The 12,103-nt window shown below is 36.7% G+C and overlaps 2 protein-coding genes across 6 annotated transcripts; both read left to right on the forward strand.

The window, feature by feature from the left end:
* The first annotated feature begins 493 nt into the window (after positions 1-493).
* On the forward strand, positions 494-4,493 carry LOC111831142 (probable disease resistance protein RPP1). 5 transcript variants are annotated; one of them, XM_023784809.1, is made up of 5 exons: positions 494-1,230; positions 1,400-2,507; positions 2,587-2,883; positions 3,007-3,215; positions 3,360-4,493. In XM_023784809.1, exons 1-5 carry the CDS (start codon positions 629-631, stop codon positions 4,462-4,464), a joined length of 3,321 nt encoding a protein of 1,106 aa, XP_023640577.1. In that variant the 5' UTR covers positions 494-628; the 3' UTR covers positions 4,465-4,493. The 5 variants fall into 5 exon arrangements, with proteins under 5 accessions (XP_023640577.1, XP_023640581.1, XP_023640583.1 ...); XM_023784813.1 differs by having other exon boundaries at positions 3,007-3,178; positions 3,452-4,493; XM_023784815.1 differs by having other exon boundaries at positions 1,400-2,501; positions 3,007-3,178; positions 3,452-4,493.
* Positions 4,494-8,579: 4,086 nt separating this feature from the next.
* LOC111830411 (probable disease resistance protein RPP1) lies at positions 8,580-9,065 on the forward strand. The gene has a single exon (XM_023782148.1). The coding sequence runs from the start codon at positions 8,580-8,582 to the stop codon at positions 9,063-9,065; it is 486 nt and encodes a 161-aa protein (XP_023637916.1).
* The last annotated feature ends 3,038 nt before the right edge of the window (positions 9,066-12,103 follow it).

Here is a 12,103-nt window from a genome sequence, read left to right on the forward strand (position 1 = left end):
ATCAAAAACCATGTGTACAAATAATGCTTCAGTTGGTTTAAAAAATTAGACAATAGTTGGAAAATAAAACAGAATTTAAAAAGCTATATGTGAATTTTAGCGGGTGGAATACATGAGGCGGAGACCATCGTTATAATGAGGATCACCTATGTCTCGGATTGTGCTGAGACTGTTTCGTACATTGTTGTCAATGAACATTCTTTTCTTTTAATAAATCTACAATATTTTAAATTATGGAAATACTCATCCAAAATATGATGATCACAAATAGATTAAAATCAGAAGTTTCCAACTGTTGCCTATTTAATGTAAATATTAGAGAAGTTACTTTTGTGTATACTTTGCTCATATTTAATTTGTGTCATGGAAATAGCACAATCACTACAGAATCCACATGACTTTGTTCTCATTTACTTTAAAGTTTTGTTTCTAAAAAAATCTTTGAACGAAGCTTCCTCTCTTGCTAGTTGCTAGTCCTGTGTGAGAACTAAAGACTCTTTTATATTATGAGTCAATGAGTCAACGTTCTTTTATAATGTATACATAGTCTCTTTTGCAACTGATCTTCTTCCACATAGCTCTCTTTAACGCTCTCTGATATTATTCATCTCTTCAATCATACTTGCTAATGGATTCTTCTTCTTTTTTCCTTACCACTGTTCTTGCTGCAACAATAGGCTTCTTCACGATTTTTAAAAAACTCAGACTCCATCAAGAAGAGGACGAAGAAACTTCATCTCCTCCATCTTCTTTGTCTCCTTCATCTTCTCCATCTTCTCTAAATCGCATCTGGACACACCATGTCTTTCCAAGTTTCCGTGGGGAAGATGTCCGTAGAGACTTTCTTAGTCACATTCAGATGGAGTTTCAAAGAATGGGAATCACACCATTCATTGATAATGAGATCAAGAGAGGAGAATCCATCGGTCCTGAACTCATTCGGGCCATTAGAGGATCCAAGATCGCAATTATCTTACTCTCGAGAAACTACGCTTCTTCGAGTTGGTGTCTTGACGAATTGGTGGAAATTATGAAGTGCAAGGAAGAATTGGGTCAAATAGTGATGGTTGTATTTTATAAAGTGGATCCCTCTGATGTGAAAAAACTAACCGGAGAATTTGGGAAAATCTTCAGAAAAACTTGTGCCGGTAAAACAAAGCAGGACACTGGGAGATGGAGACAAGCTTTGGCTAAAGTAGCCACAATCGCTGGTTACCATTCAAGCAACTGGTTTGTTTTTTTCTATTTTCATTTAAATCTGTTAAATTATCTAACAAACATCTAAATGTACATATTTATAGCTAGTTTTTCTTAAAGCATAAAAATTAAATTCATAGTATTGTAGTGTATGTTCTCTACATAATTGCTTAATCGATGTAGTGATCTCTTCTATTGTTAGGGATAATGAAGCGGCTATGATCAAACAAATCTCTACTGATATTTCCAACGAGTTGAATAATTCAGCATTATCAAGTGATTTTGACGGGTTGGTTGGTATGAGAGCTCATTTGAAGAAGATGGAACCATTGTTATGCCTAGATTCAGATGAAGTGAGGATGATCGGGATTTGGGGTCCTTCTGGGATCGGGAAAACCACCATTGCTAGAGTTGCATACAACAAATTCTCCAATAATTTTCAGCTAAGTGTCTTTATGGAATCTATAGAAGTAAAGTATACAAGACCTTGTTCTGATGACTATAGTGCAAAGTTGCACTTACAACAATTATTTATGTCTCAAATAACCAACCAAAATGATATGAAGATTTCTCATTTAGGAGTTGTTAAAGACAGACTAAAAGACAAGAAAGTTCTTGTTATTCTTGATGGTGTGGACCAGTCAATACAACTAGAAGCCATGGCGAAAGAAACTCGGTGGTTTGGTCCTGGGAGTCGGATTATCATCACAACGCAAAATCGAAAGATTTTTAGGACACATGGGATCAACCATATTTACAAGGTGGATTTTCCACCGGATGACGAGGCTCTTCAAATTTTTTGCACGTATGCTTTTGGTCAAAAGTCCTCTAAAGATGGTTTTAAAGAACTTGCTCGAGAAGTTACAAAACTTGCTGGTAAACTCCCTTTGGGTTTAAGGGTTATGGGCTCTTATTTTCGAGGAATGTCTAAGCAGGAGTGGGCAAAGGAATTACCAAGGTTAAGGACTAGCCTTGATACCGATATTCAAAGCATTCTGAAGTTCAGTTATGATGCCTTAGATGACGAAGAAAAATATTTGTTTCTTCATATAGCTTGCTTTTTTAATTATCAAGTGATTGAGAAAGTGGTTACTCATCTTTCATATCTATTATTGGATGCGAGACGAGGGCTTAACGTCTTAGCTGAGAAATCTCTCATATCTATAGAGTATGGACGTGTAAGTATGCATAATCTGCTAGTCCAACTAGGTAGAGATATAGTTCGTAAACAGTCTGTTCGTGAGCCTGGACAACGCCTATATTTAGTTGATGGAAGAGAAATTTGTGAAATACTCACTGATGATGTAGGAGTAAGTTTTGACATATATCCCAATAAATAGTGTTTATTTGATGATGAATCATCTCTTATTATTTTTGTTTCTTTTTCAGACTAATAGAAGATTCATAGGCATAAATTTCGATTTCGGCGTGAAAAGTGTCAAGAAAAAATTTAGTATAAGTGAGAGAGCCTTTCAAGGAATGACTAATCTCCAGTTCTTAAAATTGAAGGGAATTCACAATACATTAGATCTACTCCGTGGTCTAGAATATATGTCTGGAAATCTTCGATTACTACTATGGATGGAGTTTCCAATGACATGTTTGCCTCCTATTTTTAAGCTAGAGTTGCTAGTTGAAATAGAGTTGAGTTATAGCAAACTTGAGAAGTTGTGGGAAGGAATTAAAGTAAGTACAATATTTATTTATATTTCAGAAATTTAAACTAATTTCAAATAAATATCTTTTCATTGTTATAATTTTATTTTGATTAATTATTAAAGCTTATGTTCTTGTCATTTTTCTGTATAGCTGCTTCCAAATCTCAAGTGGATGGATTTGAGATCGTCTAAAAACCTAATGGAGCTTCCTGATCTCTCAACAGCCAACAATCTTCTGGAATTGAATCTCCAAAATTGCTCCAGCCTAGTGAATCTCCCCTCTACTATTGGGTATACTAAAAATCTTCAGAAATTGAATCTTGGTGGATGCTCAAGTCTGATAAGTCTCCCCTCTTTCATTGGAACTTCCACTAATCTCCAAATATTATATATCGGTGGATGCTCAAGTCTAGTGGAGCTTCCTTCCTTTGATAATAATTTCATCAGTCTAAGTGGATTGGATCTTAGCAATTTATCAAGTCTGGTGGAGCTTCCTTCCTTTGATGGTAATTTCATCAATCTAAAAACATTGAATCTTAGCCGTTTATTAAATCTGGTGGAGCTCCCTTCCTTTGTTGGTAATGCTACTAATCTAGAGAATTTGGACCTTAGCGATTGCTCAAGTCTGGTAAAGCTTCCCTTTTCTATTGGAAACCTTCAGAAGCTGCAGACTTTGATCTTAGACGGGTGCTCGAAGCTAGAGTATCTTCCGACTGACATCAATTTGGAATCTCTGGATATACTTGATCTCACGAATTGCTTGTTGTTGAAATTGTTTCCGGTGATTTCCACGAACCTTAGCACTCTCCATCTCACAGGAACTGCAATTGAAGAAGTCCCTTCATCAATCAAATCTTGGTCTCGTCTCACAGATTTGCTGATGACATACAGTGTAAAACTCAAGGAATGTCCTCATGCTTTTGACGTCATCACAGAGCTGCACGTGGATGATAAAGAAATACAAGAGCTTCCTCCATGGGTCAACGAATTCTCTCGTCTGCAAAAACTTCGACTCTATGGATGCAAAAAGCTGGTGTCAATCCCACAGATTCCAGATTCCCTCACTTCCATAGTTGCAGAAGATTGTGAGTCCTTGGAGAGACTAGATTTCTCCTTTCAAAATCCAAAAATTTATAGTCTCAATTTTGATAAGTGCTTCAAATTGAATCAAGAAGCCAGAGACCTCATCATCCAAAAACAGACTATAACCTATGCGGTCTTACCCGGCGGAGAAGTGCCTGCATACTTCACTCACCGAACTGCTACCGGAGGTTCCTTGAAAATTAATTTAAACGAGAAGCCTCTTCCTATATTCATGAGATTTAAAGCTTGCATTTTGCTGGTTAATGAAGGTGACAATGACGAGACATGCTCTCACGTTTATGTTACGTGTAAAAATAGCAAAATGGGACTTTCTTTATTTGCCACCAGCTGGATAGAACTAGATGACATTTTAACAGAGCATTTGTACATATTCGAAGTGGAAATGGATGTAATTTCCAGCGAGCTTATCTTTGAGTTCAAGGTTCGCCAAGACGATTGGGAGATAGGACAGTGCAATTGGAAGATAGGACAATGCGGGGTAATCCAACTCTTGGAGGTCCCTTGATGAAACTGAAGTCTACGGTAAAGTATTGGAGACGGCCACTACAATTCAAGAGCACACGGAGAGAAGGAAAAAGGTAATTTATCAATCTGCGTTATTAGATTTTGTTCTATATTTTAAGGGATTTGAAGACTCTGTCTCTGAGAATTTTAATCTCTTTTCAACTTTTAGGATTCAAATATTATTTTTCTGCTTTACATAAGATTCACTAGAGGGCACGCAAGGCTGAACAAGACCCAGCCAATCCAAGGAGTTCATGGCGAGCTGGATTGAGAGGATGATGCATAAGTCTGACGTTGGGGAGAGCTCTTTGAAGAGGTTTTGGACTGAACCATATATGACGATGCTAATAAATGAGAAAAGATTCTTAGCAACACAAAATGTTAGCCAAAATCTAATAAAAACCTCAATACAAGGTAAACCCATATTCACTGAAATAAACCATGGTAAGAGACTGCTGTTTGCAGTAAAGGCTCGCACAAACGCGAGAAAATTGCCAACCAAGGGCGTGTAAGCACCTGCGAGAGAACCGAATGAGCAAATCATGATCGAAGAAAACCATAACATATGCCTAACCTGGCCACAATGGAGAGGAACAGAGCTTGTGGTGATGAAATTCCAGCAAGACTCTCTAACCTCTAGTGCCTTAGTAGCTATATGTAGTTCACACGATAGATAGTCAATGGGAAAGAAGAGTACACACATATTTGGTGACTTTGGCTGAGAAAGACTAACAACCAAAGCATCTACCGCGACGGGCAGAAGGAGGAGAGGAGTGTCCGTTCCTTTTAGGCGGTGGGGCAAGGCGAGATCTTGTGAAAGAGGAGATGACGGTGGTTGGGACTGGATATGAGCTTTCTCGGACAAGAAGGAGACATGGAAGGTGGAACAATGTAGGCATGTAGCTGCGATTTAAACTCGTCAGAGGAGAGGCGGATCTGAGAAGGTGGGTCCGGTGGTTCTGGCGGAGTCGGCGGAGGCGGAGGCTCTGGTAGAAGCACTTGAGGAAACCTCAGACCGAGGGAAAGAACCGAACACGTCGGGAATGCAACTATTTTTTGTCTCACTTAGTTTTTCTTTCACTTTGTTAAACCTGAACTATTATTATCTGAAGAAAGCATTTTAATATTATAGTCTAGTGTGTTAAATCATCTCATCAACAAATGTGAGAAATATCTCTGGAATTTTTGTTAGATCTAATTTACTAAAGTGATTCTACATAAAATTTAGGAATAATTGGGATTTTAGAACATTTTTCAAACTTAATTAGTAAAATAGTACAATTACTATTTATAATTGGCAAATTAGTCACCTTTCCCTATTTTCCACTATTTTGAAGACTTTATAACCCTCTCATCTCTCTCATATTTACACTAAATGCCATTAAACTTATTTTTATATATATTTTTGTGTATTTTCTTTTTCTCTCTTTTTATAATCTAATAAATAAAATATTAATTAACATATTTTTCTGATTTTCTAATACAGTAAACTTATATATACACAATTTTTATTTTTACACTCATATTTACTGTATATTATATAATTTATATGAATAAAATATATATTATGTACAAAAAAATATATGTACATATATAATTGTATATATATACTTGTACATATATATAATTGTACAAATATAAACATTGTACAGTTAAAATATTTGTACAAAGATATAAATCGTACAGAATAATGTATGTACAAATACAATTGTACGGATATAAAATATTGTACATGATTATTTTTGTACATATACGTCTTTCCGTACAGATAGACAAATGTACGAATCATAATTTGAATGAAATATATTTGAAAATATTAAACAATATGCATATCAAATTGTAGAGAAAAAAGAAGATGATTTTTCTGTTTCTAAAGTTTTTTAAAAAACAAATTCATATAATTAATATTTTAGTTATTAAATTAGTGGGAGAATGTAAGAAATAAAAAAAAAATATATATATATATATATATATATATATATGAGATGGAGAGAGAAAGAGAATATGGATGGCATTTGTCTTTTGTTTACGAGAGAAAGAGAGAGATATGATTATAGGACAGTTTGGTAATTGCAAAAAATTAGAAAAGAGCTTCTATTACATACACAGTAAAATACGGAGGTGGGTTTTACTAATTCTAAATAGTAAAGTGACTATATCCCCTATTAAGTTTGGAAAATATACTAATTTGCAAAGTCTCCCTAAAATTTATAGGATCCAGTCCAAAGATATTAATTTTTTAGAATCACAACTAAATATTAGAAATCACCCTGATAAAATCTTTGATGCAGCGCATCTTAGTCGTTCTTTTTAAGTTGGGCTTTGGTGTTATGTTTATTACTTGGGCTTTACGTTTTGATTTCATAAACTATTTCTAAGTCGGTTTTACTTAGGGTTTTCTTAGCTTTGTATTTATAGCCACTTCTCTTGATGAAAGAGGTCACGTTTTATTGAATATAATCAAAAGCTTTAAGCTTATTGCTTTCTCTTGATCTTCGGCTATTCATTGAATCAACGAACTTCAAGTCTTGTCTTTGTTTGGCTATTCTCTTGAATCAACAAGCAATTAGACAGCCCCTTATTGATCGGTCATTCTTTTGAATCAACGATCTTTAGGTTCTATCGGGTAACGCTGCGCCAATCTTACAATACATTCTCAGTACGAGAGCTTTCAAATTCAGGTTATTAGTTAAGAGCACATTTAAATTTTTGTCATTTGGCTCCAAACATTGTAAACAATACAGAGTATATTAGACTTGTTTATAGTATACTAAAACATAAATAAAATATGAGCCCATGAATAAAACCAAACCTTGAAAAATCCACTTTTATGTTAATGTTTACATCACATAAATTTACTCAATATTTTGGATTGAAATTTAAAAATATCATTTAATATCTATCTAAACATATTTTAACCAAAATTATTCTACATAATATAAAGTAGGACCTATGATGTACCACATAATTTTTTTAATGTTCTATCTATTATTATATATTTAATATATAAAATCCTATAATTAAAATTATATTTTTAATGTTTTAAAAGTTATAATAAAGATTTTTAAAAGGGTGAATTAAAATTTTATACTCATTTACTATACCATATACAAAATACTAATGAATTACATTTTGTTTATTGTATGTAGGGTTTAGGGTTTAGGGTTTAGGGAAAATACTAATTAAATATTAAAAATATTACAGACTTGGTTGTTGTTTATTGTATATCCAAATAAATTTTAATATGTGAATTTTGATATATTTTAGGGTAATTTGCATTGATAGTCACTTTCATAAACAATTCACATAATTAGTAACTTTTAAAACTTGAGGAAGAAGTATAAGGAAAATAAAGGGCACAATTAGCCTCCATCTTTTCTAACTAACCAGTTACACATTTTCTTTCTCCACACTCTCTTTCTAAAATCTGAAACATACACACTCTCTCTCTCTCTCTCTCCACTCTCTATTCCCAAAATCTGAATACTCTTTTTTTTTGGCCTACGAAACTTCCTTTTTTCTATACATCTATCCACCTTTTCTTTTTGTTTATGTATCAGTTATTTTTAATACAATGATTCAAGCGATATCCACATTGATTTAAAAATTAAAATTAGATAGTTCGCAAATCGTTTTAAAAAGACACCTATGTGGATGTGCTCTACATCTACTCTTCCACTGCGTATAAACTCAAAAAATAATAACCCCATATTACTGTTTTCTTATCAACATTTTCTTTCTCGCAACTCATTTTAATTGGTAATTTGGATCTTAGCCATTTATCAAGTCTGGTAGAGCTCCCTTCCTTTGTTGGTAATGCCATGAATCTTGAAAGGTTGGACCTTAGTAATTGCTCAAGTCTCCTAAAGCTTCCCAATTCTATTGGAAACCTCCGTAAGTTGAAGATTTTGATATTACAAGAATGCTCGAAGCTAGAGTATCTTCCGACAGACATCAACTTGGAATCTCTGGATTGTCTTTATCTCACGAATTGCTTGCTGTTGAATCTTTTTTCCTCAGATCTCCATGAACCGTATAACTCTAGATCTCAGAGGAACTGCAATAGAAAAAGCCCCTTCATCAATCAAATCTTGGTCTCGTTTCACAGATTTGATAATGACATACAGTGTAAAACTCAAGGAATGTCCTCATGCTTTTGACATCATCACAGAGCTGCACGTGGATGATAAAGAAATACAAGAGCTTCCTCCATGGGTCAACAGATTCTCTCGTCTGCAAGAACTTCGGTTCAATGGATGCAAAAAGCTGGTGTCAATCCCACAAATTTCAGATTCTCTCATGTACATAGTTGCAGAGGATTGTGAGTCCTTTGAAGAGTTTCCCCCATGGATCAGTAAATCCTCTCATCTGAATGAACTCGTGCTCAAGAGATGCAGAAAGCTGGTATCACTCCCACATATTCCAGATTCCCTCACTTACATAGTTGCAGAAGATTGTGAGTCCTTGGAGAGACTATATTGCTCCTTTCAAAATCCATATATTTCTGGCCTCCATTTTGCTAAGTGCTTCAAATTGAATCAAGAAGCCAGAGACCTCATCATCCGAACATGGACTAGTGACTATGCTTACGAAGGGAGCTAAGTTGTTGCTCTCAAATGCCAAACTCTAGCAAACTCAAGTCCAAGCATTCTTAAATAAACGCTATCCAACGACAACACACGTGTGAGCTTATGATTTTGAAGCTTCTCTTATGTTGTTTGTCGAGGTGCATTTTTATTGTTTATTTTTCAACCACAGGTCAGTAAAGTCACGACTTCAAACCAAACAGGTCATGGCAGGGGACAAAAGACAACAATACAAAGGCTATCCCTCTTGCAATAATAAGATCATCAAAAACTCATTTCTCAACTAAAGCAAAGAGTTGTTGTGTTGGTTTTGAAATCGTAGGACCGTTAGAGGAGATACTGAAAATGATTCGATACGAAGTGCTTTACAGGTTTTACAAAGGGATGGAGCACAAAGATAAGTGCAAAGTGTTTAAGCGGCTGAGGTTCTGACAATATTGGTGGCCAAGAAAAGTGTTACCCTTCATTCATCTTTACAAGAGTATTTATACATAAGAGTGGAAGCCCTAGAGAATATTCTAGACTTGATATACAAGATACAATAAGATACAATAATAGGAAATATCTAATTATTAACATAATAATCCCCAATACTCCCCCTCAAGTTGGCGCATGAAGATCGCGAATGCCCAACTTGTCAATAAGAAATGTGAATTGTGGAGCACCAAGTGACTTAGTGAGGAAGTCGGCGAGCTGGTTGGATGTGTGAATCTTCTTAGTAGCAATAAGACCCTCTTGAATCGCATCACGAACAAAGTGGCAGTCAGCTTCAATATGTTTGGTACGCTCATGAAACACCGGATTAGCTGCAATATGAAGGGCGGCCTGATTATCACAAAAGAGAGAGACTGGAGCAGTACGACGGATACCAAAACAAGAAAGAAGCTCATGTTCCCATTTGATTTCACAAGTAGTATATCGCATTGCCCTATATTCAGCTTCAGCGGAAGAGAGAGAAACAGTCTTCTGCTTCTTAGTTTTCCATGCAACAGGTGACCCGCCAAGAAGAATAACATATCCCGTCAACGACCGGCGAGTGAGCTTACAAGCGGCATGATCAGCATCACAATAAGCGGAGAGGTGGAGATCACCATGAGCAGCAAGGAGAATACCTTGACCGGGGCAACCTTTTAGATATTTCACCACTCTAAGCGCTGCCTCCCAATGCTTAACCAGCGGCTTCTTAAGAAACTGGGCAAGAATATGTATAACATAGGAAAGATCAGGACGTGTAACCATGAGGTAGACTAGACGACCCACAAGACGACGATACTTTTCGGGATCAGCATAAGGACCATCTTCGGGATGAAGTAACCGATGATTTTCCTCCATAGGAGTAGCAACCGGTCGGCTGGCAAGTAGACCACACTCATCAATAATATCCAAAGTATACTTCCTCTGTGACAAATAAATACCCTTCGGTGAGCGAGCAACTTCAATACCAAGAAAGTATTTTAATGGACCCAAATCTTTCATCTTAAAACATTCACTCAAATAGCACTTAAATTCAGAGATAGCACGCGAGTCATTCCCGCCAATTAACAAATCATCAACATACACAAGGACATATAACCGCATATCACCACGAGATAAGTAGAATAAAGAGTAATCCGTGTATGTCTGAGTAAAACCATATCCAAGCAAAGCTTGTGTGAGCTTTGCAAACCAACACCGCGGAGCTTGGCGCAAACCATATAAAGATTTACGAAGACGTAAGACTTTATTAGAACCAGAAGAATGAAAACCCGGCGGAAGCGTCATGTAAACCTCTTCATCCAAATCACCATGAAGAAATGCATTATGCACATCCATTTGATGAACATCCCATTGCTTTACTGCTGCAACCTTAAGAAACATACGAATAGTTGTCATCTTAGCCACAGGAGCAAAAGTCTCTTCAAAGTCTTTCCCAGCAATTTGTCGATCACCACGGATAACCAAACGTGCCTTATATCGTTCAATAGACCCATCTGAATGGTGTTTAATGGTAAATATCCAGCGACACCCAAGAGCCTTCTTACCCGGAGGAAGATCGGTGACATACCAAGTATCATTCTCTTCAAGAGCCCCAATTTCAAGACCCATAGCCTCACTCCAAACTTTCAACTGAACAGCTTCAGCATATGTTTTAGGTGCAACGGCTGTTGTAATAGCCGCAAGGAACGCCCTGTGGTTATCCGAAAAACGATCACAAGAGACATAATGTGAAATTGGGTAAGCAACCGTACCTGAATGAGAAGACGCTGAGGCGGAAGTGCAAGATGAGGGGTCCGTGGTGCATTGGGTCGTGTTAAGAACATAATCTTTCAATCGTTGTGGTAAGACCTTAGGGCGTTTACCAACTCCCAACTCTTCAACCAAAACCTCTTGAGTTGGTGCAACGGCATTGTCGATAGGAGTGGTAAGAACCAGACCGATCGATCGGTCAGTCGGATCGGTCGGTCGTATAGCTTCTGTTTCATCTGACGGAAGAGGATCGATCGATCGTGATTCCGGATCGATCGGTCGTGTGGCTTCTGTATCGAGCTGCTCGAGAGGACCGATCGATCGTGAAGTCGGATCGATCGATCGGCTTGTTTCTGTGTCGACATGGTCAAGGTGATCGACCGATTGGTTCTCTGGATCGATCGGTCCGTTAATTGTAGGTGTAGCAACACGAGAGGAACTCCCCCTTTTAACAGCAGGCTGAGCAGTGATAAATTCTTCTGCAACAGGAACATCTTGTGGTGGAACTGCAAACTCAGAACCGGACAATGTAACATCCATTTTGGCAAATGGGAATTCATTTTCATAGAAGACCACATCTCGAGAAACAAAATGTTCTTGTGTCTCCAAGTCATATACCTTCCAACCTTTCTGACCATACGGATATCCCATAAAAACACACTTTTGACTCCGTTCACCAAACTTATCTTTATCCCGAGATTTCTTATAAGCATAACACAAGCAGCCAAATACTTTCAAACGTTCAAAATGAGGAAGAGAACCATATAAAAATTCATATGGTGTCTTACCATCGAGGAGAGGGGTCGGCGTTCTATTAATGAGATGAGC

Source organism: Capsella rubella, unplaced genomic scaffold, assembly GCF_000375325.1.
Source record: "Capsella rubella cultivar Monte Gargano unplaced genomic scaffold, Caprub1_0 scaffold_8, whole genome shotgun sequence".
Taxonomy (NCBI): Eukaryota; Viridiplantae; Streptophyta; class Magnoliopsida; order Brassicales; family Brassicaceae; genus Capsella; species Capsella rubella.

What these genes read in the sequence shown, in the direction of transcription:
- LOC111831142 (XM_023784805.1), top strand. Translation starts at nt 629, where the DNA reads ATGGATTCTTCTTCTTTTTTCCTTACCACTGTTCTTGCTGCAACAATA. An exon ending in GGTTACCATTCAAGCAACTG is followed by an intron (nt 1,231 to 1,399) that starts GTTTGTTTTTTT and finishes TTCTATTGTTAG; the next exon opens with GGATAATGAAGCGGCTATGA. An exon ending in AGTTGTGGGAAGGAATTAAA is followed by an intron (nt 2,884 to 3,006) that starts GTAAGTACAATA and finishes TTTTCTGTATAG; the next exon opens with CTGCTTCCAAATCTCAAGTG.
- LOC111830411 (XM_023782148.1), top strand. Translation starts at nt 8,580, where the DNA reads ATGACATACAGTGTAAAACTCAAGGAATGTCCTCATGCTTTTGACATC.